At 39.0% G+C, this 27,304-nt stretch overlaps 2 protein-coding genes across 3 annotated transcripts; both read left to right on the top strand.

Moving 5' to 3' along the window:
- The first annotated feature begins 1,641 nt into the window (after positions 1-1,641).
- On the top strand, positions 1,642-20,406 carry LOC144664433 (uncharacterized). Of its 2 annotated transcripts, none has more exons than XM_078525550.1 (6): positions 1,642-1,726; positions 6,290-6,470; positions 7,576-7,768; positions 17,554-17,653; positions 19,419-19,557; positions 19,893-20,406. In XM_078525550.1, exons 1-6 carry the CDS (start codon positions 1,648-1,650, stop codon positions 19,900-19,902), a joined length of 702 nt encoding a protein of 233 aa, XP_078381676.1. In that variant the 5' UTR covers positions 1,642-1,647; the 3' UTR covers positions 19,903-20,406. The 2 variants fall into 2 exon arrangements, with proteins under 2 accessions (XP_078381676.1, XP_078381675.1); XM_078525549.1 differs by having other exon boundaries at positions 19,419-19,588.
- Positions 20,407-21,559: 1,153 nt separating this feature from the next.
- On the top strand, positions 21,560-26,850 carry LOC144662249 (uncharacterized). Its single transcript, XM_078523018.1, has 4 exons — positions 21,560-21,651; positions 23,263-23,660; positions 24,097-24,202; positions 24,611-26,850. The coding sequence occupies exons 1-4, from the start codon at positions 21,591-21,593 to the stop codon at positions 24,832-24,834; spliced, it is 789 nt and encodes a 262-aa protein (XP_078379144.1). The 5' UTR covers positions 21,560-21,590; the 3' UTR covers positions 24,835-26,850.
- Positions 26,851-27,304: the final 454 nt, after the last annotated feature.

Raw genomic sequence — 27,304 nt, 5'->3', positions numbered from 1 at the left:
TTTGTTTGTAGATAAATTAAGTACATAATGTCAATATTATTCATCGATTTGTTTGCATTAAACTTGGCAAACTGAATAGATGCATTCCTCGGGGAATGAAACTTTACAATGCCTAAGTTTATAGTCCTCAAAACTAACATTTGGAAAGTATTACGAAATCTCTTTGTTTCTTTGTGGAAAGTTAATGTAACTGTATATAAAGAAAAGCACAGTACCGTAATTATCTTTTTAATAAGATTAAATACTTCTAAGGTATTTTGGGATATACTGTAATTGTGTGAACGTCCATGTTGTTCATTTTATTCTTTTTCATTTTTTTTTTTCATTTAATCTACATTACGGCACATAGTTTTTTTGGTGCTTTGGACATGTTTGTGCATTTGGTTATATTATTTTTAATGTGCCGTTTTAAAAAGTTGTGAAACAAGTAAAAATTAGACAGTGGAACAGAACGGTACAAAATAGTGACTTTCTAAGTATTTGTCATAATTAATGGGGTTCGTATATAACTAATATTTGGTAAAATTTGTTATATATGTAAGAATAGTTAAAATAATAATATAACGCTGGTATAGAATTCAAGAGGAATTCATGTGAAGTGTAAGCTATTTAAAAAAGAGAAATACGATTTATTTGACAAAAGACAGAGTAAATATTGATAAACATTATAATATATATTAGGTATTTCTTGGAAAGTAACTAACTTTAAGTTAGCTAAAAAAGGTCGTGATATCAAATGTACATATTTTGGACAAGAAATATCGCAAAATGTTTTCAGAAAAAAATGACTTCAATCTAAAATGAAACTGAAATAAACTCAATGCCAGCCAACAGTGTAGTTTCATTTGTGTATTATTTCTCAGTTCTGACCGAGAGAAATAGGGCCCATGTCGGATCTGGATTACTGTGAAATCAGTGAAATCAACCTACAAAATTTTAAAATTAAGTGCAAACTGTATCATATAGACCCTTGGTTTAAGGCCATCCTGAAGGCCATCGTAACTTGACTAGAACATTTAACAAACAGCGGTTATAAGCATGAAAAATCGCATTTTACTAACTTGACGTTTCGTATGCTAAGCAACATACATTTTCAAAAGTATGACCGTTACAAAATTTTGACAACTATTTATATATTGCTATGAAGGGCGTCTGAAACCTAGACTGAGACAAATGATCTTCAGCAGTGAGTGCAAACTGCTGATGAAAAATTATTATGAAGACTTCGAAGTTTACCAAAGTGCCAACATCGCTGAAGATCACCTGAAACATTTCCGATTACCCTACAATTCTGATACCCCACGCATGAACATTGATAAGCTTTCTTATTACATGAAATTTGGCGACACGTTAATTTAGCGATTAATTTTGAAAAATCCGTATTTCAATTTAGCGTTTTTTTTTTATTATTAATTTTGGTTAATTTTCCAAAATTGCATGAAAATCGGTATTAAGCGACATTTTAATTTGGAGATTTTTTTGAAAAATTGCTAAATTCGCTGAATTAAAATGTCGCCAAAACAAATAAAATTGCCAAAATCGCCGGGAATCCAAAAGAAATAAAGTTATAAAAAGTTAAAAATTGACAGGTCAAAAACAAAAAGAAATTTGATTCCTATCACGAGTTATTTAACTCCTTGGCAAAACATGGCCGAGAAATTGTTTGTGTTGGTAGTTTTTCTCATTGTATGTCTTGTCTGGGAAGGCAGTGCGTCCCACGATGAAAGTAAGTTTATCTTCTTTCTAATGTATTTTTTAAGCTTTACTGATATTTCAGAACTGATGTGTCAGGCTTTGCGGAACGCAGGCAATTACAAAATTTAACCTCGGGTCAAAAATTCGCGCGTGGTGTTAAGCATACAAATATAAAACTAACTCGTAAAGTGGGCACAATTTCGTTAGTACCTAAGAAGGGTCAAACTTGTTTTCAAAATGCATTAGATGTCACAGATCGGAACAGAACAGAAGAGGAAAAATCAATGTTACTTTTTTTAAAATATCACGAATATAACGAAAATTGCCCGCCACACGCTCTGACTGTGCCGATCGGCGACAAGTTGTGACTGGTCAAGTATGGTTCGTAAATATAAACATCCATCTGATAAAATTCCAACTGTATCTTTAATACACGAGGATCGTGTAGAACACTTTCAATTCTAAAAGTGATGAAAATCCGATTTCTCATCAAATGATCGAAACAAAGGCAAGTATCCAGGAGGGTGCTAATGGGGGTACCCAATTGTCAGTTAACTACTAATTTTTAGGCCAAATGTCAGTAAACTACTATTTTTTTGGTCAGTTGTCAGTTAACTACTAATTTTAGTTACCGATTTTCTTACAGCGAAAATTATTGCGTCATAAGGAGGCAAGCGTGGCCGAGTGGTTTAGGGCGCTGGTGTTGTAATCCGTAGGTCACCGGTTCGAGGCCTGCCCTTGCCACTAGCTGGATTTGTTTCTCGGTTGTCCCGAGCTCAAATCCTCGACCACGCTTTGTATATAGCCAACTGGTCCGCCTCCTGCCAGTTGGGATTTTTAACCTTGTTATGTTCATTTATAAATTATTTGTTTCCCCTGTTTCAGTGGCATGCCTATAAACTAGCTATCTCGTTGAGATATGAAGCTAAGTGCATGACCACTATAAACACATAGTTATTATTTTTATTATTTTATAACCTGAATTTTCTTTACTTCAGTACGTCAGTGGAAAAAAACAATAAATTGATAGGCATGCACGACTCTCACGCACGTGTATTAGCCATTTTCATTGTTTCGATCTTACTAGTATATCTTTGAGAGACCTACCCCTTTTGTATTATATTAGCGTAGGTTCTTTGAATATTTTCTTGTGCAACGGTTGTTGTTCTATCGAATGCCAATTTTTCATAAGTACATGTATTTTCTTCAAGTTTGGACTGTGTTTGGTACTGCTGGTTGGTATTGCGTTACAAAAGGCAAAATGTTTTCGTTTGTTTTCAGTTTTGGTTGGAGGGCCTACTTCCTGTTTCAAAATTAACTTCCGCCAGAGTTCTTTAGACTAGGCATTCTGGGTAACCTCTCTCGATAAGATGTGACCGGAAGTGCTTGCTTTTTCCAACCTCGTTCCCAGGGCCTTTCCCTTGGACGGATTCCTCCAAATTTTCTTTTAGAGGAATTTGTTCTAAGCAGTCTTAAGGCCTCCCCATTGATAAAACTTCCTTAACTCCTGGTGGGTGACACGAGGAGTGATAACTGTACTGAAATGTTTCAGTGGGCTTGTAATGGGTGCGTATGTCAAGCACTAATTATTATGATGTGACAGCCATTGTTTGTAGGTAACAACTTAAGGTCCAATACACCAAGTCCAAACTTTTTCACTTGTCGACAAATGTTTACAAGCTATGTCCATTGAATTGTGCTTTGCCATGTCAAAGAGTACGCGACATGTGTCGTTTAAATGCCGATCCTTTGTCATCATGTCGATAAAAACTTAGAATAACTTTGACTACGCCCCATTTGACGCCAATACAGAGATCAACATGTGCCTGATACGACCTTTGTACCTTTCGCATATTTACAGTTAATATGTCACCTGGTCACGCAGCGGGCAGGTAAATGCCACGAAATAGCTTTGCTGTTAGGAAAAAGCTTGTTGCTTTTATTAACAACAACAATCGTATTCAGTATAATTAAGGGAATGACACTTAACTGTAAACGTTTCATTTATCAGTTAACTACTATTTTTTTGGCCAAATATCAGTTAACTGTTAACCCCATTAGCACCCTCATCCAGCTTATGAGGATATAGGAAGAGATCAGTGAATAAAATACAACAATAGCCTGGATGGCCTCCCTATAGTGGGGTTAGGGCAAACAAAAATTCGGCGATCAGGGGACAGTACATATATGCACGGAGAGAGCGCGAATGCTTTTTTCTACAGACTTGTTCACAGCTTATACCGCAATGGCATCAATTTGTTCGACTCTACAATTTGGGCGCGTGCGCACAAGTGAAAGCTGATTAAAATGTTTACGTCGACTCTAGCAACACCTATTGCAGAACAAAAACAAACGGTTGCAAAAGTGCTGGATGATGGTGACAGTTTCGCGCACACGATGCAAAACATTACACGGTTAAGTAACATTTTTTTTAAAAAAAATTAAACAGTAACACCAAGACGGACACCTTCGGGACCGGCTGTAGCTGTCCATCTTAGAGAGGTGTCCGCTCTGTAGAGAGTCGGGGTAATAAAGCTATACCTTTGCACAATGCAACAAGCCTCTGCTAGACTAAAATAATAAAGCCCGGCATAGTTAATCGAACGTTCGAAAATCGAACACAATCGAACTCAATCGAACTCAATCCGTGGATTGAGTTCGATTGAGTTCGGCAATCGAACGAAATCGAACACCAGACTTTCAGTGAGTTCGATTTCCGAACAAATCGAATTCAATCGAACAAATCGAACTCAATCGAACTCAATCCATCTGATTGTGTTCGATTGAGTTCGGTTTCCGAACTCAATCGAACACAATTAAATGGATTGCGTTCGATTGGCTCTGGTAAACCAATACAAAGCAAAGAAAGTCCTTTGCTGAGAACGGATCGTTCTGGGTCTGTAAGTTGCAGGTCGTCTGGAATAGTAACGACCAATTTGGATGTACAAAGCAAGCCCATCAAAGCAGGTTTTTCTCGTGCTTTAAATTTTTTACAATTTATTCAATAATAGAAACCCCATTTATAAACTGTCCACGGCAGTTAAGAGAAAAAAACAGAACAGAACAAAGCTATCATTATACCCACGGGCGTATTCCGAAATCGTTGTACTCTTTCCTTTTTAGCTAACTTGCAATTGCGGAAAGACAACTCGATGGGTTACTTTTAGTCAAAAATACAAGCAAATTACTAACCGCGACACAGGCAACGGCGTACAGTAGATGGATGATTATGATAAATATCTTACTAACGATATACATGATTCTCTCAAATTCATCTTGGACAATTAACAGTGACCAAGAGAGTAAGAGGTGAACGAGCGTCAGTATATTGGATGTATGGAAGCATCTTATAATTACTGCCATGATAGAAAGGACAAATAGTAAATGCAACAGCGAAAATAATTTTTCTCCACAGGTCAAAATTAAAAGTTAAATTTAATTCTTGAGTGTCAAGATGCGCTCGTTTACAATTCGGAATGCACGGCCTTTCTCGCCTATTTTCTTTCAAACCTTGAAAACTTCGCCATCCTTTACGTCAAAGTGGCATTCCTGGTAGCCTTTTACTACACATTTGAAGCTTACAATCCACATCGCATCTGAAGCCATTTCTGCAGTATTTCTTCGTTTACGAAAAACACGTGCGCTACACTCTGGGCTGAAGTAACTCGAGCTTCCAAGATCTGGTTATGGATTTTCAACGCCTGTTTTCCACAAATCACGAGTTCGAAAATCGAACGTTCGATTGGGTTCGATTTATTTTTTTTCTTTTAGGTGAGTTCGATTTCGTTCGATTGCCGAACTCAATCGAACTCAATCCATGAATTGAGTTCGATTGAGTTCGATTGAGTTCGATTGAAATTTAGTTCGATTGGGTTCGATTTGTTATGCCGGGAATATAGGGACCGTATTTGCTTGTTAAAGCAAAAATTGAGAGCTTCTACAAACTGTAATACTGTAAGTAGAAACGACCTTTTGAGTGTCCCTACACGTAAGCAGAGAAGTAATCCGTAAAGCGTCATTGTTTGTGGTTAGTAAGCTTGGTATACACGTTAGGTCGCTGACTAACTTTGCCTTAGGTCGATACGAAGTTTGGAAGTATTTTCACTGATAAAACATGATAAATAACACTTCTCAAGTGTCCGTTAATGATTTCAAAGTGTCCGTTGTCCGTCTAAGAGAGGTGTCCGTCTTCTGGGGAGTTCGGTTACAGTAAAATGACTAAAAAACGGCAGGGACCATCACCAGGTGTCCGTCTTCAGTATAGAGGTATCCGTTAAGAGAGAGTTGACTGTATCGTTAAGAGTAGGGCATGGAGTACCCGGTGTTGTGGTTTGGTCTTTGCCCACTGTGCCGTGTATTGCGAATTAAATGCTCGGAGATACTAGCTGTATAAGCTACCGCTCCTAATCCGAGTAGAGCCTGGGTGAGGAATCTCCCCTTCTCCCCCCCCCCCCCCGGCCGTTTCTCTTCTCGCTTTCTTTTCGCCCCATCCTCGCAGAAGAGGCTAGTTACTCTGCAAAATTCGAGGGTAAACAAATTGATCATGATGACTAACTCTTCCCATTTAATTTAATCAATACACGTTTTCTAACAGATTCTGCCACCAAGAAGTTGGACGAACTCTTCGAGAAGATCGCGAACGGTTTGGCGGGAAATGACGAATGCAAATCGATGGATCTTCCCGGAGACTGTAGCATAACAGCTGACTGCCTGAAAATCACGTGCAGCGCTGACTTTGGCGGGAAAACCACCACTTTGACAGGAACTATTAACCGGTATGACAGGTTGTTGTGGCTGTAAAGAACAACAACATCGAAACTCGGAAATTCAATGACTGATCATCTCTCTCTCGACAGCACCCCTACCCATCCCCCAGTAAAATATTAAGCTTATGTGGCCAGCTGGCTGCTAATAAAAACTCCCTATTAATTTCAACCCCCCATGTCTCCACCTATGTGCCCTTGCTCCCCCCCCCCCCCCCCGCCACATTCCCACACTGCTTTTGCTGAGCTACCTTTTACAAGAAAAAAGTTTTATATGTCTGCGGCCGATTCCCACAAATTACTCCAAATTTACCTCCGCGTTCCATTTTTGTTACTGAACTACCGCTTGTCACTTACATTTTGTCATTTTGTAGTTCCCATAGCTCTCTTTTGTTTGACCAGTAGTCAGCCCCTGTCAGCTCCGAGGGTAAACAAATTTTATTGATTGATTGATTATCGGAAAACAGTAACTACAGGCTTGGGGAGCCGTGCCAGAATAAGCATATCAAGGAAAATAGGGTCGAAATTTTGGTGCGTTTCTTCGGGCCCCAAGAAGATACAAAGTTGGGTCCGGGGAGCCGCAGCAATGGTTTCGCTGTAACCCTGACTCCGTCCAGGATTAAAACGATATCCCAGTACCACGTAATTATGCCAACACCCTTTGCTTTATATGTTATAAGTCACACAGAACGCTCAACCGGTATCTGGGAGGCCATGGGTTCGATTCCCGTCGGGGACTCAGATTTTTTTCTTTGTCCCACGCTCGTGTCATGTAGAATAATATTCTTCACTATTTATCACCGAGCTTAAAATCTACCATCTTTATTATTTACTACAAATTTGATGATTTCGACATTGCTGATCCTAGCAGTATGCAGGACGCGTGTCACTTATCAACCTAGTAAATGGCCCAGCTCACAACGAGTCTCACGTAGCTGACTTGGTTAAAGCGCCCAACCGGTATTTGGGAGGCCATGGGTTCGTTTCCCGTCGGGGACTCAGATTTTTTCTTTGTCCCACGCTCGTGTCATGTAGAATAATATTCTTCACTATTTATCACCGAGCTTAAAATCTACCATCTTTATTATTTACTACAGAAATAAATGTTCTTTTCCAGGTGCGACGAACCGGTAACCGTGACAATCAACGTGAAAATTAAAGGAGAAGACATCGACTGGACACACGTTTTCACTTCCGGTGACGAACTGGCTGTTCCAGGATTGGGTATTGACGTCAAAAACATCGCCAAGGCAGGAATGTTTATCAGAGTCACGGTTGAACCGGAAGAAGATGGCATGCTTACTCTGAAGGTTTGAATCAAATACGCGTATTAATATAAAAGTAAGACTAAAACAGCAAGAGACCGCAAACGATAATGCTGCTATTCGTAGGATCTGCTGAGAGATCTGATCAGCAAAATCAAAGTCTCTTCGAGATATCGACGTTTTTGCATGAAGTATGAGTCGAAGGTTTATCCTGTGCATTGTTCTTCGAACTTATCATTACAGTTTCTTTGTAGTTTAGTTTAACAATTTCCTATCTTCGCGGAGGAAATGCAGCCATATAATTTTGTCAAAAATGGCTCGTCCGCGCCGGGTATTTATACACATATTCCTTAACATTACACAAATAAACAGTGCAAATTTCACCGAGATCTGACAATTCTATACTTTAAAATTGCAAGGACCTTTCGAGGCAGTCGATTACGGCAGCGAAATTAGCAAATGAAACAGCAGCAAAATATGCGTTCGACGCTTTGTTTTTGCGACGCCATATTTGAATTGTTATAGCCGGGTAGACCGCTGTTCAATGTGTTGAAGGCCGTATCGTTACGATTGCTCCACGAATCAAAGTCTCTTCGAGATATCGACGTTTTTGCATGAAGTATGAGTCGAAGGTTTATCCTGTGCATTGTTCTTCGAACTTATCATTACAGTTTCTTTGTAGTTTAATTTAACAATTTCCTATCTTCGCGGAGGAAATGCAGCCATTTAATTTTGTCAAAAATGGGTCGTTCGCGCCGGGTATTTATACACATATTCCTTAACATTACACAAATAAACAGTGCAAATTTCAGCGAGATCTGACAATTCTATACTTTAAAACTGCAAGGACCTTTCGAGGCAGTCGATTACGGCAGCGAAATTAGCAAATGAAACAGCAAAATATGCGTTCGACGCTTTGTTTTTGCGACGCTATATTTGAATTGTTATAGGTAGACCGCCGTTCAATGTGTTCAATAGTCCAGTGGATAAGTGTCATTTTAGGGACTAATCGTGCACTTTGTGATAAAAGCATAAAACTTGGCACACTTATATTATAAGTCATGAGGAATATTTTAAAGATTATAGGCAATCTAGATATGATCGTTTCCGGGGGGGAAGGGGTATTTTTCAAAATGGCCGCCAGCCAGAATCTTTATTATGAGAGCATATTGCCAAATTACTTACTGAAAGGTTTAATTAATATTTTTAAGGTTGGTTATTTATTAAAGAAGGAACAAAATTTAGAAAATGGTACAAAAATGGAAATTTTGAAATGTTTTGGGAAAATTATTGTCATTTTGGGCTTTATGCAAATTAGATTTTTAAAAGAATTCATTCACACTGATTTTGTAGGCCTACTCTGGGACCCAAAATCGCCTAAAGTCGCCCAAAGTCGCTCTAAGTATAGATATTTTCTGTAACAATGCTTTATGGTGAACCATGATGATTCCCATGTACATGTATACCACAACTGTACTTAGGTCGGTCAACTAAAATTGCCTAAATGGTCATCTAAAATTGCCTAAAGTCGCTCAAAATCGCCCAAAGTCGCCTAAAGTCGCCCAAAATCGCCTTAAATTGCCCGTTATTTTGGACAAAATAAGCTAAAATCGCCTAAAGTCGCCTTAAGTCGCCCAAAGTTACGGCGACTTTGGGTCCCAGAGTAGGCCTTTTTGTAATAGTATCTTGTTCCCATATTTTTGTTTTTCTTTACTGTTTTTGCTGAACTTATTAATCGGGCGTGGCCGATTTATAGTTTACCCTTTGGTCGTCCTAGACGATAGTCCTCTGTCGGCTAAAAATGACGGGGATAGCCTGGGCCAATCGGTTTCATTTCAGTTTTGACAGTAAATCGTTGTAGGAACACTGGGTCGACTTTTGGGCTAATCTGCAATCTGGTTCTCTTCTTTGCTTCGGCGGGAGGACAGAGAAAAAAGCTTAACGGGTAAAGTACTAATAATCACCATTGTGAAACTGTAGTTGCTTTGACAAGTTGAAGCTATTTTTGTAAATAAAAGGGGTAACGTCATTCATGTCACGCAATGTTTTTGTGGGAAACTTTGAAACTAGACGCTTTGCTGGTTTCTACAAATAGCAGTGTGATCTGGCGGTACATTTTTTTGAGGCGGACTCCACTTTAAAACTATTTTTTATATATTTAACAAGAAGTATGTCGATTTTCATTTCCGCACAGTTGGGCGTCAAAGTCGCCTGTCACAAAGAGTAGAATGTTTGCACAACTTGGTTTGGATATATTTTAGATTTGACTAGTGACGTTAGTAAGACACTTCTCAAGACGTCAGCAAAACATTGGCAATGTACAGTATTGGTGTGAACTTGAATGGAATTTTTTACGAGATCAGTAATGCTATCGAATGAAAAGATGACTCGAAAATGAAAACTTCGAATAATTATAATTAAATACCAATTGAATTTTAGATGAGAAATTCCGGAAGTGACATCTGTGTTCAAAATAGGAATTTTTGTACAACTTAAAGATGAATTCCAGTCCGTACTGCGCAATCTCGGCTGCAATGTTTATGCGAGCCCAACACGAAGGAATGTTTACAAGCAAAACTAAAAATTCCGCGACAAACTTACCTTTTTCTTCATTATTAACGCCAGATATCATTGCAAAACAAATAATAACGAGTAGAGGAACCTTGACGCTATTTCAAACCGACGTTTCAGCTCATCGGAAATTCTTGAACCAAACGAACTGTAATGGCGGACTAAATAAACTTCATGTATGCTGTCACCGAAGTGTAACGTTTCAACGAATTCAAAACAAAAACGAAAACAAACCCCGAGTCTGCGCAGTACGGACTGGAAATCAGCTTTAAAGTTCCGAAGAAAAAGACAACATGTTTTGTAAAAATCACAGACAAACATGATCAGGAAAACAAAACAGGTTAATGGGTTTTATTCACGAAAATACAACTTTCTTAAGAAAGACTTTGTAAACAAGACAATGGAATCGAATTACATTTCACACGAAATTTGCATACATTTGAACTTGCAAAAAGAAGTATCTCTGCCGAGACATAATAGCGAGACCTTACATTAATAATTATTGTATTCTGATCTGATTGTTATTTTTTATGGATTATAACTATTTGAAAGTGGTACTCATCGATTAAAACAAAACGGTTTTCCATTCACTGCTTGGAGTATTTATAGACGCGAAAACATTCGCTTAATCAAATTACATTCTGCACGAAATATTTTGTATCCATTTGTCCCGAAACTTTGAGGAAATTGAAATCTTTGTGGACAGTACTGCATAAAAGCAGTTCATAGAATTGAATAAAAAGATAAGAACCATATTGATAAAGGAAATTTTAAAACTTTATTATGGCTCATTTTGACGAAATTCAGGATTTTCAAAGACTGCCAGTAAACGGCTGTATCTTGTCTGTCTCTAACGATTTTACTACGGTTTCGAACGAGCTAATTTTTCAACATGATATCATGGTAGCGGGCAGAAGTCGGTTCGTTCTAAATTTTTCAATACGGTATACAAGTTACAGGTCAATATACAGACCCTCTGTACAGTAAAAAACGTTTTGGGAACAAACCATTGTGAACTTATTTTCTATGTTGATCAGTAAAAATCCTTAGTACGACATGGGGTTTGTTATCAAGTTCGTTAGTACGTTAATACTGCAAGGTGTATAACCTCAGAAAATTATTATCAAGTGTGTTTTGTTTTATTAACGGTTTATACTCTAAGGTCTTGTTATGGGAGATCAAAATTAAGGCAAATTTCTGTTATTATCTGGTTGCTTGGCACAGATTAGTACGATACTGAATTGGTTAGGAAATGTAAACAAACATTAAATTGAATGAGAGTAGAAAGGGAGGGACAGGTGGGGGTGAAAGGCTAAGGAGATGGAAAGGGAGGGAGAATTAAAATCCATGGTTGGTTATATCACGCAACCTTTGACTTCTGTTGTTTTCTCACAAGAACAAAACTTAAGGTGGGGTTCTACCTGAATTTGAATGGAACTTTAAGAGATTTAAAGAAGGGATTGAAGAAAAGAATGGAAACACCTCCAAACAGTTGACCCCCTCGCAAGAGCACTCCGGGTTGTCAGGAGACTGTTTGGTGTCCGTCCCCCAATTTTTAACTTCAAATTCAAATTTTAAAATCACATTAAATCTCCAATATTTCTTATTTGTCTAAATTTTACTAATCCTTTGAGAAAAACTATCGCCTCCCAGACATCCCCCCAAAATCGTCCAAAAATTAACAAAATACTAGAAAACAAATATATATGGGATAAGTAAAGCTTTTTTGGAATCCTTGAAACGCGGCTGAAATGGTTTTCAGTGTTTTCCAGCCCTTATACGTTGGGTCAGTACTACTATTCTTCACCAGTTGCTATTACAGTAATGGTATGAAACAAATACCTAATCATTGGTCAAAAAGTTGTGATCATTTTCTTGACAATAGTAGTTACCTGATTAGGAGAAATGCGTCAGCCACCTAAAGCGTTGGAAAAATTGGTCTTCAGGTAAAACCCCGCCTTTATTAAGTATTGCGAAAAGGCTGCACTTTGCTAAGTGTTACAAATTTATATCTTCTAGACGTCTAGTTCAATCGTTTATTTGTATTGTGCGAAATATATTTTTATATATTGAGACCATTATGTCATTAATACCCTAGGTGCTAGGGTTACCCTAGCAGGAGGGTTACCCTAGCGCTCCCACATTTCTTCTTATTTTCATCGACGTGTTTACAAGGCGCTAGGGTTACCCTAGCACCTAGGGTAACCCTAGCTGAGTGCTAGGGTAACCCTAGCGCCTTGTAAACGCTCTGCTAGGGATAACTCGCCTACCCGGGACAACTTTATTTTGGCTCCAAGAAGCTAAATATGTTTAAAAATACCGACAAAAACAGCGAATTGTGACCAAGAAACATCGTGTTCATTCACAATCTGTCGTATTTTTGCACTGGAACGGAATTATTTTCGAATAACAGCTTCTAACGACAAAATTTTACAAGGTTAACTGAAGCGTAACCGGTGTAAGTTGACCCGGGTAAGTAGGGTTACCCTACCTGCGAATTTTGCTTGTAAACCCGCGCTATCTTCTAACCCTCTTGCTAGGGTAACCCTAGCACCTAGGGTTACCCTACCTGCTTGTAAACAGGCCCTAAGTAATAATGCAATCTTGAAAACATTCCAGATTTTCATTATTAAATAGAAACACGAAAAATTCAAATTTGGGAAAACAAGCCTGTCAAAATGACGTTGCCATGTACTGTACCCTGCTTTTCAAGTCAAAACAGATAGCTAATTATTAAGCGCCCGATTTTAAGCTTCTCAAGCTTCTCAAGCTTCTTGTTTCATATAAAGAAGGCGCTTATGCTGATTGAGTCCGTCAGCTTGGATGGGACTCCTCAGTAGATCATTCTATGTACACGCGTGTAGTATGAAGGTAGAAATTTGCCGTTTGTGGCTAATGAAAACGTCGGAAAATCTCGAAGATCGTGTCTCATGCGAATCACTGGTTCATTCTCAGAGGTTGTCAGGAAAATTCGGTGCTTCAATCGTTGCTTATGCTTTTTACAATTATCATGTGTGGGAGTAACATCAACCACAAAGCTACAGGTCACGACTTGCTATGTCTCTTCATTTACAATTTTTTATACTGTAAAACAGTTGTGAGCTCCGGCGTCAACAACACCCTACGAACACCAGGCATTTCGAACAACGGGAGACGCCACTGCCATTATTTCTAGGTGCATTAGTACACTCAAGTCTGACAAGATCAAAAGATCCAGTGGATACACTTTACAGGCTGGGCGATTGTCTGTTTCATATGAACGTGTTGTCTGCAGACCTTGGAAACTCTGTCATTAGCGACCTTCAGATTGGACTACGAGTGCGAGATTGAGTACGATTAGGAGTTTTCAAACCAAATTCGTTTGCCTCCTATAGTCACTTATCACACCAATTTTATCCTTAACGTTTATTTATGTGTTAGTCAGCAACACGGAAGAGTTATAGTTTGAGGAATACAATCGTGTCGAAATTCCAAAGTCATACTCGTACTCGATCTCGTACTCGAAGTCAAATCTGAAAGTTGCTATTAGCCACTTCAAGACAGCTGCAACAGTTTGCCCGTCTATACTAACCATTGGTGTGTTCATACTAACCATTGGTATGTTCACGACATCAGCAGTCGATAATATTGACCATGATGCGACAGCAACTAGTGCACATGGATCCTTCCATGGGACAGGCATAACACTGTTTCAGTACCCCGACACTGAAAATCGTGTTCTGGCTGTTCTTAATCCTTGGAAAAAACCCTACATGAATGATCACATTTGATCAAACTATATACTAATCACGATTGCAAAGCAAATCCAGTAGATGTGGCCAGAAACATATGGGAAAGATTCATTTATAGAAATGCTGCCTGGCTAACACAACAATATAGCATGGCTAATAGAAAATCACATGGAAATTTTTCTTATGGCAGTAGCTGGATGTCAGCGCTAATACAAGGTGAAATAGCGGTTAGGGAACTTCGAATTTTTTCCTGAAAGCGGTGCATGTTAAGATAACCGCCCGTGCACACCAGATTATAGCTTGTGCTCTGTATAGGCTTCGACAGGCATCGTACGTTGAGTGGCCAGAATGTAGCGGTACATCGTTTGAAGAATGTTGCAAAAAAGAGCCCTCCAAAGTCCACAGTTCCATTTCTGGCAGCTTAATGTGCTGAGCGTCGAGTTGGTCGTACCAGCAACTTTCTTTTGTATGTAGAGGCCTTAACAAGGATTCAGTGGCTGTAAAATTCTCTTGACCACTACAACTACACATGTGTCAGTGCCATTCACCTGCGTGAGGCATGGTTATATGCTTCGCGATAAACACAAGCACCACAGAATACTAGCAGCATTTTGGAAGGCGAAGTGCACCGTTAATAGTGACCTTTCACTAGGATAGCTTTAGATGAAGGCCATGAACAGAACAATGCCTTCATAAAAAGAAATAGAGGAGAAGTGGGGCTTACTGCATCGGCACTACTGAGATGGATGGTGTCTGGAACAGAGATGGCCAGGAGTTTTGACCAATAAACAATGGACAATATGGACGATCCATTCTCAAACCAGCAGTGATCTCTTAGTTCTTGGTATTCAGAAGGTAAGGAATGTAGCAGTCATCGATTCTGTCCGTAATTTGAAAGATCTTAGCGAACACCAGTGCAACGAGCTCTTTAAAGGCAAAAAAGTAGAACGCACAACTCGACTCAGTGATAGGATAAAATAATTTGAGTTTAATTTTCTAGTGGTATCTCGATAAAGCAGAAACCCGCCCACAACAGTAGCTACAGACCATGAGACTGTACTGGCATTTGTTTTCAACATTACGTATCACCAGTCAAGTGCGCAATGCTGACCTTGAAGTGTTTTTTCAACATGAAAACCAGTCGTCGCCTCCTCCTCAGTGAGTGAATGTGCTAAACGCTGCAGAAGACGGTGTAGATGTGTAAAAGAAAATCTGCCCTGTCAGCGCCACGAATGTCAGGGACCCTTGTGGGTGGAAATCATTGTATTGCTTATGAGCTTACTTCAGAACAGTCATAAAGTAAATATCGGGGTTTATTTGATATGAGTGAAATGAAATCATTAATTTGCATATGTAATTTTAGCCAAGAAATGACCGCTCAAATTCTGTAAGACACTTGAAAGAAATTTTGATACCATATTTCTTATCTTTGGTGTTAGATCAATAAATATATATCATAAAATAACAATTTGACGTTGTACCACGTCGCTTTGTTCCATGTTGTCTTAACAAAAAATCTGGTTGGCGGCCATTTTGAAAAAGTCCCCTCCCCCCCTGAAAAGGGTCACATCCAGGATGCCTATAATCTTTGAAATGTTCACCATGATTTAAAGTATTAGTGTGCCAAGTTTCATGCTTTTATCATAAAGTGCACAATACTTTCACTTATCCGCCGGACTACAAGGCCGTATCGTTACGATTGCTCCATGAAAAAGCACGAAAAAAAATACGGATATTTCCGACTACTGTACTGTCGGAGAAAACATTGCGTAAACAAATCGTTACACTCAAGCTGCATTTTGTCTAGGCTCGGCGAGGGTCGGATATCAAGACCCAGGATTAAACAAAAGCCACATATACAGTGAATGCTTTCGAATTATATTTGAAGATGAAATACGAAAGAATTTTGCTGTCTTTGACTGAAATTCCACTCGAACTGCGTAGATACGATCGCATGTTGTAAAGCCGATTCATGCAACATTGCTCTCAACGCGATGTAAGTGCTAGTGATTATTTATTCGTGTTTTAGTTACGCAATCCATTGTTTGTGCGACGCTTTTTATAGATCGCCTTTCAGACACACGTGCGTTGAGATAAGAAAGCTGACATGTCACTTTTAAAATTGTTATATAACGTTTGTAAATGTGACAAGTCACGTTTTTTCCACGAAATCGCAAGTGATCACCCACAGCGGAAAGTAATCCCTTGAGAAATTAAAAAAGTCCCTTGAGAGTTTACAAATATGTGGTTCCAAATTTTGTCTACTAACCCCTATTCTACCATTTTAGCTTGTAAACAAGCAAAAACGTCGAAAAAAAGCACGAAAAAAAATACGGATATTTCCGACTACTGTCGGAGAAAACATTGCGCATATAATTGGGGCGTAAACAAATCGTTACACTCAAGCTGCGTTTTGTCTAGGCTCTGCGAGGGTCGGATATCAAGACCCAGGATTAAACAAAAGCCATATATACAGTGAATGCTTTCGAATTATATTTGAAGATGAAATACGAAAGAATTTTGCTGTCTTTGACTGAAATTCCACTCGAACTGCGTAGATACGATCGCATGTTGTAAAGCCGATTCATGCAACATTGCTCTCAACGCGATGTAAGTGCTAGTGATTATTTATTCGTGTTTTAGTTACGCAATCCATTGTTTGTGCGACGCTTTTTATAGATCGCCTTTCAGACACACGTGCGTTGAGATAAGAAAGCTGACATGTCACTTTTAAAATTGTTATATAACGTTTGTAAATGTGACAAGTCACGTTTTTTCCACGAGATCGCAAGTGATCACCCACAGCGGAAAGTAATCCCTTGAGAAATAAAAACAGTCCCTTGATAAATTAAAAAAGTCCCTTGAGAGTTTACAAATATGTGGTTCCAAATTTTGTCCACTAACCCCTATTCTACGTTTTTAGCTTGTAAACAAGCAAAAACGTCGAAAAAATGAAATAACAAACAAAACTGCAAGGTTGACCATACTATGTGAAAAGCAGACTTTGTGACATACCAACACGACTAGAACCGATAGAGCAGGATTGCAACCGTAGACAGCTGTTTCGCTCTTATTGGAGCTCTTCAGCACGGTGTAGCAAGTCTTAATGACGTAAGCTCGAAAGCCGACGCAAATAAACTGCAAAATAACCCATACACTGTATCAAGCTACGTTGAACTCACACGCGCACGTTGCCACATCACGTGTTTCGGGCGACAATACAATCAATATAGGCAACCAAGGTACCGACGCCTTTTTAGACAAATCTTCGTAAAATCGCTCAAAACACTCGGAAAGTTCCGATTCTTTTTATCCAATCAAAAGTTAGCGCGAGTGCTCGTGAATATCCCGAAAGTTGTCACGTGAGCGTTACTCCATAAGACTTCGTAACTTAGTAACCTCACTGACACACCGCGTGCTCAGTTGTTACCGACAGACGAGATTTTTACGCGCCTGTGCCAGTGTGAAACACTTTATCAAGACACTAATATTTCAAGTTTAAAGAATTTTTTTTTTTTTCATATTCAGGTAACTCTGGAAGGAGGAACTAAAGTTGGATCAGTTTCTTTCTTTCCTTTGAAGTTAGAACTTGTTAAACAGGAGCTACCAATTTCTACGGATTACTGCGGTAAGGAGAAAGTGAATACACTTTATTACGGCTTATATGACACCATCATGGTCTGATAGGCCATTTCCGAGTTATCCTTTGCCTCTGTTTCAAAACGAGTCTAAGTGTGAAACCATTCATATGAAAATGAGTTTTACCTACAGGTCTATTTTCATGCAAATCAAACTCATTTTCATTTGAATGGTTTTGCACGTAGATTCGTTTTGAAACAGAGGCAAAGGGTAACTCGGAAATCAGGCCTATTCAAGACCCTTGCTCTCGTTTGACACTCACTCTCATGGGCTCACATCAACCCTATAGCCCCATTCTCATTGAATGTGAACCTGCTAAAATATTCATGGGAGTCAAGTAGAACTTACAAGCTGGTTTGACAGGCACATTCCCTTGCAAAGGCTAGACGTCCCTAGGCGTTCTCTCTTATTTCGGTCTCCACGCAAAGTCCAGGACGGGAGCGGGTTTCACCGCGGTCAAACGTCTAAGACAGTTTTTCTTTCTATTTCTGGGTATTTCGCTTAATATATTTACAAAGAGAAGGACAGTCGAAGCTCTCGTAAGCGGACACCCTCGGGACGCGAAAAAAGTGTCCGCAACTGGACCTGGCCGCTTACGAGAATGGTTCTTGTAAGCGGCCACTAGAGGTGTAGGGGATAGATGGCCGCTTACGGGAGCTTGCCCAGCTAACATTATGGTAATATGCATGTTGGTGGTGTTTCGAAATGTAACCGAACGTGGATGACGACAAAACAAACACTGAAATATGGTACTGTAATTACAGTAAAATCATTGTGACGAACGGCGATGTGAAGTTGATTGATTAATACAAGATACAGAGGTTTTTTATATGATTTTCTTTGCGGTGTCCGCTTACGGGAGCTTAAAAACAAAGAAAAAGTCTAAGTCGTAATCTCTGAAAGTGTCCGCGGCCGTTTACGGGAATGTCCGCTTACGAGAATGTTAAAATACAGAGTTTGTATGGGAGTAAAAACGGGGTTTCTAACAAGGTGGCCGTAAGTAGAGCTGTCCGCTTACGAGAGTGTCCGTTAAGAGAGCTTCGACTGTGTAAGTAAGGATAGATAAATTGTTGCTGATTGTAAATATATTAACATTCCCTCGAATAAGCGTGTATTTTTCTTTTCTTAACGCTCCACAACCAAACCGAATACTTTGACAAATGGCGTCGACAAGTCCGTATTTATCTGTTTTAAAACACGTAGAATTTTTTCAGTAAAGCTCGAAAAAAATTAGTAAACTATCAGAATACTTGTTAAGTATCGAACTTTGAACTGGGGAAATTAGTCCTTTTTTACATATTTCTATGTTCGACCAGTCAGTGTAGTCGTTTAATTCCCAGTCAGTTCAGACGCACCCCAGACATTACTACGGCATTAAATGTCACTAATTGTTATATAAGTGCTTATTTTAATAGTAAATACGATCCAATGTAATATATTTGTATATATAGCAGTAATATTCGTATTATATTAGTTTAAGCTAGTTTAGCACACGACCGCACAAGAATTGTGCTTAAAACCTGATTGTGTTTCAATAAAGAATGATGATGATGATGATGATGATGATGATGATGATGATGATGATGATGACCGAGGTCGGGGAGCGGGCAAGAGCGAGTGCTCTACGGTGACGTAACCGGTCATGATAAAGCCCAGACTCCCTTAAGTCGAGAACGCCTAAGGACTTGTCTGACCCTTGCCTATCCCCAGCTCGTTTGATCACGCGCTAATGGTGATGTTACCTCCTTTTACAGATTTTGTTCGCTGGTGGGAATCCCGTAACACCGCTGAACGCATAGTAATGATCCTGGTGTTTCTGTTACTGGCCCTGTCAATCATTTCTGGCTGTTGCTGTTGTGGCTGCTGTTGTTGTAGTCCTTGCCGCAAGAAAAGGTTCGGGCTTGTTGTTTGATCAGCGCGGATGGTAAGGTTGTGCTATAGTCTATCCCCCCTCCCATTAATAAACGCCAAATGTAGTGGCCGTTCTAGGGAAAGTGGTCGGGGGGTCTGGAACCCCCGTCCCCTCCCCCTCCCCATTTCGTCCTTCCCCTGTTGGAGCTAGAAAGCCTCTGGTCCCTCTTTTTGTGAACATATCAATCGCCAATTTTGATTTCGGTGCCTCCTCCTTTTGAACCCCTCTGGATCAGCCAGTTATACGGAGATTTCACAAGGTTGCTTTTAAATAATGACAGTAGACGTGAAGATCAGTGTTTGTCTTTTTCTTGTAGGTTCTGGTAAGGACTCCACGTGACCTTCAATCCGCGTCACATTCTGTTCTGCATCTTGACTGTCCATCAAAATCTAAATATAACATTTTATTGCTTGTTAATAAATTGTAAAAATCGATTTGCAAAGACTTTATAAAAATACATATGCTAGTCCTCTGAACAAGAATGCTTTTCAATAATAATAAGAAGAAAGCGAAAAATCCTCGAGTTTGCAAGGAAAACTACTACTGCCACCTAAGCAGTTTTCCAAATGTTAAATCAAATATAAACTACACTCGTGCCAATTTTCCCACCCTTTACAAGGTCACGTATTTTTGCTTGAGTTTTGATTGGCTCGTTCTGCAACTGACGGCTGTTATAACCGAAATCAAATCTACTTTTTAAAGAAAATGTAAACTCTTGATGTAAACTCTTGTTCTAAAGATTTTTTTTCCTTGTAAGAGATGTAGCAATAATACAACGGGATGATAGGAATTTTGATGATATTTGTATTGATATTTAAGGAATTATTATTAAAGACGAAGTATCAAACCAGTGTTGAAATGTTCATTCTAGGTATTTTGTGGTTTTGTTACGGCAGCCGAAATTTCGAGGGGTTTTGCCGGAAAAAATTGGGACTCTACTTGCTAGGCCTCAAATCAGACCGTCAGTTTCATAAAGTGTCATTTATTCCGTTACAATTCTATTACTGTTATTTTGGCTGAGTATTGAAGACTATAATAAAGCCGAGAAACCAAGTTATTCACCGGGGCGCAATGGCTAAAATGCATCGGGTGTCCACCCCAAAATTGTTGCACATGTATTGTGAAGAGAAAACAATCCATGTTAAGCGCAAATCTCGTTGCACTTCTGCAACATTGCACAACAATTTTCAACGTGTGCTCAGCATCGTCAACATTGCGCGCAATAACAAGGCTAGTCCAGTCCCTGAACTCTCTCGGAAGAGAGAGTTCCGCGCGCCCTTTTTCAAGGCACATCTGGCCACATCTATCAGCCTTTTCCTGGCTTCTGCCTATCAAATTTCTAACCCTAACACGGCGTTTTCTTTCTTTGTTATCTCGGCTTTTCTCCTACGAAGGCAAAAACGCTAAATGCTGCGCGTGAAATAGTCGCTTCTACAAACTTTTGTCAGGGGCACCCAACGAGAAAATTTTACTATAGGTGTCGGAACACCGTTTTTACGTTATAAGTGTCCTTTTTGTGCGTTTTAAAGCCCTATTTTTAAACGCTTAGTGAACTGAACTTTTTCTGAAAATTTTAGGGAACGAAATATTATTACCCGAATTAACCAGCCGCTGTTGCCATCTCGAAAATCGTAGCTGGCCATTTTTCGTGCCAAAACGACATTTTTCTCTCGCCAAAAACAACAGGCATAACTCTCCGTCATGTCACGAAAGTTTGAGCAGTAGGAATCTCCTGAGTTTTTTAATCACACTTAAATCCGTAAAATTGGAGGCGAATATAGGTCTTCCGAACAGATATTAATCGAAACAGTCTGTTGGGTGCCCCTATTTTGTACGCACCGCGTTGACGAAGCTAGATCACTTCTCCGTTTCGCGCCATTCAAGTTCATTTTCTCTGTAACCATGACAGATTAAAATAGATATGACAGGAATGAAACCATGTCGTGAATATTCAAATTTTACGAAACTGCATATTTTAGTCAAATTAGTTCTTGTCTTAGCCGTACCTCGCACGATGGCGACCAAATCGTGGTGGATTTTTTTGCTCGTCGCTTGCCTTCTATCGGCTGTATCAGGTAAGTGCATCGGTATTATGAAACAAAAAGCTAAAATGAAAAAACTTTGCAGGCCTTGGAGAGTTTAGCGCTAGCAAAGAGGGCAATATTGTTTTCTAATATACGTACGTTCGCCAATTCTGCGGGACTTCAAAACTGTTTTGCAAATGAATATGTTGTCATTCGCCAAAAAGATATTCTACTTACAAATTGAGAGAAGAATTTACCAGCTCTGAGGAAACTATTTGCAAAGTTTTCTTTTCAAGGAACTGTCTTGTAAGTTGAAAGTTTCCAAATTTGTTGCTTTTGAAATTTCTGCAATGTCACGCCGCGAGGGTGTGAGCGAGGTTCACAACACCTACTACAAAACAAATTGTAATTCAAATCATTTTAGAGGATACCTGATGGCGGAAATATCGTTCCTTTTTTTCACAAAAGACTTATCAAGTATCAAAGAAGATTCCTTTATATTCTTGTTTCCACCATAAGTAGTTAAAAAAGCCGCTTCGTACACGCGAATAAAAGAATTACAAAAACCCAAACGCCAGATGTCGGTGTTCGAGTGTTTTGTTATTTTCCGTGGAGAAGCAAGAATTTTAAATGATGTTTTGCCAACAATTCCGCTCGCAACGCGCATTTCACTTGCCCAGATCAATGCTAAAAATGTGCTGTGTGGTCTAATTTTCCTTAAATGTTTCTTTGGTCAACTACAAATGAATCCTAGAGAACACAAGAGTTTTATTTGTAATTCATTTACGATAGCAGCTAAGTATTGCGCACAAGTCGCGAGCCATCGCGTGTGACTCAAAAATTAAAATTTCAAAATATTATGGTAATTCATGAAGTTTTCATCCAAATTATTTTTTAATCTGACCTGATGAAAGTATGCAGTGTAACTTATCAGAAATCCGTCATGCAGTAGATTCATAGTAACAATGTTTAGTACTTTTAAAGACATAGGCTCGAAACTGAAAGCAGCACAGGTGTATTTACAATAGATGATGACACAACACGCATTCATTACTTATATTAGTCTCTAACCTGGCTTATAGAGTTACAATGCATGTAATAAACACGACATTTCTTTTTTTTTTTTGGCTCAGAAAATAGCCAAGATCTATTCTTAGTTCGATTGAGTAAAGGTTGGTTCTCATATAATTGCCCCGATCGTTTCTATCGCCTTTGTCACTTCAAAACGTTTTCTTGCGATTGGGGCGATTATATGAGAACATTACACAGATGATCGCTAACGTTTGCGGCGATTGGGGCGATCACGATCGCTTGGATCGCCTGTTTTCTATCCTTCTAGCTTCGCTTTTCCTTTTACGCTGGAAAACAACAATAATTGGCATACGAAGATAGGAGGTCACGAGTTGTGCTCTTTCATTTAAGGCTGCCGTTGAATTGGATCTAGGACTAAAATGATTGTTTTTCGTCGGTTTTTGTTCATACCAGGCGATCGGGACGATCATATGAAAGCCCCCGATCGCTTCCAATGGCTTCGATCGCCTATTTAGATCGTCTCAGTACTTGCAAACGATCGATGCGATAGAAATGATCGGGCGATCATATGAGAATCAGGCTTAAGAGAACTGTTAAGCTCTGCACTAAATTATCTGACTTTTTCCGTAGCTGAGGGTGAAGGAGAAAGTCGCGATTACCGAGATGTGTACGAATATGACGAAGACGAAGACGGTGAAGAAAAATGTCCCGAAATCAATCTCCCAAGTGGTCTTGTCGGGCGATGCGAAGTCAGCGATTTTTGCAGTAACATCACATGTCAGGTGAAAGCCATGAACAAACGTGCCATAATAATATTCAAAATCAACAGATGCGAGGATCCCATAACAGCCACAGTTACCATCAGGCTGCATGGATATGCTGCAGACTGGTCACATACGTTTAAAGATGGCGAGGTCATCGAACTTCCAACCGATAGTCAATCTGATGGGGGGTTCGGCGGCATGGCACAAGTTTCTGTTTCGCTCAAGGTTGGATTGAAGAAGGAAGGAAAGAAACTGCATTTTAAGGTAAGACAATTTTAACACTTGGTCTGTCCTCGGTATAGCTTGCGTTGAAAAGGCACTTGTATACATGATTCCGTCTTTCCAATGACGACACGGGTGCAAAATTGAATGGTACTGAAATCTTTTTAAGTGAAATCGGTTTCGCCTGCGAATGCAGCAAGTGGGTCGGAGCGCGGAGAGGCGGCTGTATTTGCAGGCTAAAATCGGTTAAAATAAGCGCATAGATGTGGACCAAATATAACTTAATTTTTTTTCAGTTGAATATATTAAAGGTTTAGTGTTAAAAAACAGCTTAGTTAACGGTTCTCTTCGAATTTGTGGAGGTAAATTTCTATAGTTGCTTCTTTGCCTTATGCGGTGGGCATTTTAATTTAAGTTAACAGGAAAGAAACGAGTGAAGTTTCTAATATTAATCTCCAGAAACATTTCCTTTTTTTAGCTGGAACTGCTCGGCAAAACTGAAGTATCAGTCTTCCACAAACTGGACCGGCCAATTGATGCAACCCTTCTTGACGGGAAAATTTCACTGTCAACTAAGAATTGTGGTAAGGAATCACTTTCGGCCTTTGGGAACCCAGATCTCCTTACTCTCATCGAAGAGAGAAAAGATTTTGGTGGGATGTTATTTTTCGATATGTTTCCTGTCTTAGAAGAGGCATTTTTGGCGGGTTTTCTGTAACGCGCGCGACGAGCGAAACACGAAAGCGAGACACGCGAAACGTACAAGTAAAGCATATACATGCATCTTCCCATGTACATTTACAGCGTTGTTCTAAGATTCTGAATTTTTTTTCCATGTCACATGTCATGTCACATCAGCTATGTATTTCGCAGGACCAAGCGAAGACAGTAGCGGATGTATTTTTGGGGAGGAATTCGAAGGGGTAGAAGTTTTATTGTTCAGAACGAGAGGTTGAGTATGCTATGGTAACACAAATTTACTTCTTTCACAGGGTTCAGCGCTTGGTTCAACAAACAGCCGCGTTACATGAAGGCGTTGTTGATCGCTGGTCCTATCCTAGTTTTCATCATACTGCTCATGCTCATTGCTTGCTGCTGTACCAGGTGCAGGCGTCGCGCGCCCGCACGCCTTCATGTTCAGCTGCCTAGTCATCGTGTCCAGATCTCCGCGACCAGAAGTAGGGTGCCCATGCAACGACTGATCAACGAGGAATGAGTCTGGGTGCTCTGCTAACTCAGAAAGAACGAAAGAAGCTTGGGAACGGATCAAAACTTCATCGAAAGTCCACCGACTAAACGTAACATGGTTAATTATTTCTAGCAGAAAAAGTTTTATTTTTCTGAGTCCTGTTTTTTTTTTTGCTATGCATTACGTCAAAACATACGTATAAAGCGCACTGAACTACGTACTATCCAAGTTAAATAATTGTCTAAACATGAAGTCGAGCAAACATATACATAATATTGACTTAATATTTCATCAAATTTTCAAAACGAGCACTAAATTAAATGCATTACAATTGAACGCTCTCTTTACCTACTTATATATTTCAGGCGTGTTTCTCAGTGGAGTAAAATAACGGTTCGCAATTATATATTATTATTATACTGAATTATATATTATTTGTTTTGAGTAACATTAGTACTTTATAACGAACAACAAACGAATCCTTTGTTGAAAGTGTAACAAAAAGGAAAGTTCCGCAAAAAATAACCATAACTTGAGACGCGAAGCAATTATGTGCTGTTTCGACATCATTCGGTGCTTTTGTCTAAAGAGTAAAACGGTTTTCATGAATGACTTTCTTAAAACCAACCCATAGTAGCCGCATTAGGCCAATCAGAACAATCGTGAATTTGAACGCAAGAGAATACCTGCGTGCAGTCGTGTTTGTAGCCTGCGTGACAGCGACTAGGCGGGGAGGGATAGAGGAAATTTGAGCGCGAAACGCGTGGAGAGTGCACGAAGCGCGTACTGAGGCGCGCGCGACGCCAGAGAAATTGTATTATTATAAAAGCTGATTAAAAGTTAAAGTTTGGCTCGTATGAAATGCGGGCGTGTAAAAGTATTAAAGATTTAAAGAGGAAATCATGTAAAGATTAATTCAGTTGTCTTTTATATAACATTAAGTAGCTATTAAGCAAGTGTTCACTTATGTAAAATTGTTGAAATTACGTTTCTACGCGCCCGACGTAGAAAATACCCTTGATTACAAAAATTTCAAGTGTCGTGACTATTATCATCATCTTATAAAGCAAAAATATGAAAAACCAAATAAATGGGCTAAGTTGAGAGAAGAATTTAATCTTGAGGATCAACAAATTTCGGAGGCATTCGTGATGCCACTAAGAGCTGCAAATGAACCATATTTACGTTCTTTTCAATATAAAGTATTAAATTCAATTCTATACACAAACGAATTACTCTGTAAGATAGGATATGTTTCTAACCCCAACTGCTCATTCTGTCATCAGACTATAGAAACGACATCACATTTTTTTCTTTGATTGTTCTTTTTCGACCTTTTTTTGGAATGAAGTTTGTGATAAAATTTTTAATAAACTGAATAGTTGCGTAGGCCTCTCTTTAAATTATAGGGAGATTATTTTAGGGTTCTTAAAGGAGGAGATGGATCTGCAAAACTATATACTCATCTTAGGAAAAAGTTATCTGTGGACTTGCCGATGTAAAGAAACGAAACCATCTTTCAGCCACTTTGAGAGAATTTTATTAAATAAATATCAAACCGAAAGGTATATTTCTGTCAAATCAAATAATATAAAGTCTTTTAGGAAAAAATGGAAAATGTTTGAGGAAAAGATTCTTTAAAAAGTGTAATGAATTATGTTTAAAGAAATTGTTATGTAACGCAACAATTGTTATGCAAGGCAATGAAATGGTACTTATTGATAAATAAATAGATAAAAAAAAAAATCAAACTGAGGAAAAAATAGGATATGTATGCACAATGTACATGTACACTGAACTAGTTAGAACGTAGGAAACGTATGAATTCACTTAAAATTGTAAACGATGTAAATATACTGTTAGCTTATTGTAGTTTTGTCATTAGGAATGTAATCAATGAGTAAAGGAATTGTAAAAAGTTGTGCAAGTGATTGTAAAAATAAAAAAACAGTTTGATTAAAAAAAAAAAAAAAAAAAAAAAAAAAAAGTGTTCACTTATGTAAAATGGTTCACAATAAAATTGTAAATATCTGTTCACATCAATCTGTCAGAATTGGTATTGTGATGGTTGTTTATCTCAGCGGAATCCATGGAACCCCACACTGCTAGCTGACAATCATTTTCTCTCGATCTAATCTCGTTGAGGTCCCTGGCTACGAAAGCATGTTTAGAGCTCGAGCCGAGGGAGAAGGAATTGGGGCGAGCTAAAGGTGTGGCGCGCCGAGAAGAAAAACAATTGCCCCAATCTCGTGCAGCGGTTTAGATCTGCTACTTTGGAATACTGTCAAAAACCTTCTCATGAAAAGTACTGGAAGGCAATTATTCTTAATGTCGGTACGCAGAATGTGGCGAGTACCAAGATACAAAAGGTTAAGTCTGCATTCGAGCCAAGTGGCCCACCAAACTGGAGCTTATCCCGGTTTCCGCAGTATGAAGCGACTATTAGTATTTCTTCTCCCCCTGGATGGGATGCTAGTCCATCGCAGGGTTACCCCCA

This window comes from Oculina patagonica, chromosome 8 (assembly GCF_052425735.1).
Source record: "Oculina patagonica isolate OP01 chromosome 8, crgOcupat, whole genome shotgun sequence".
Lineage (NCBI taxonomy): Eukaryota > Metazoa > Cnidaria > Anthozoa > Scleractinia > Oculinidae > Oculina > Oculina patagonica.
This window is presented reverse-complemented; position numbering and strand designations above follow the sequence as displayed.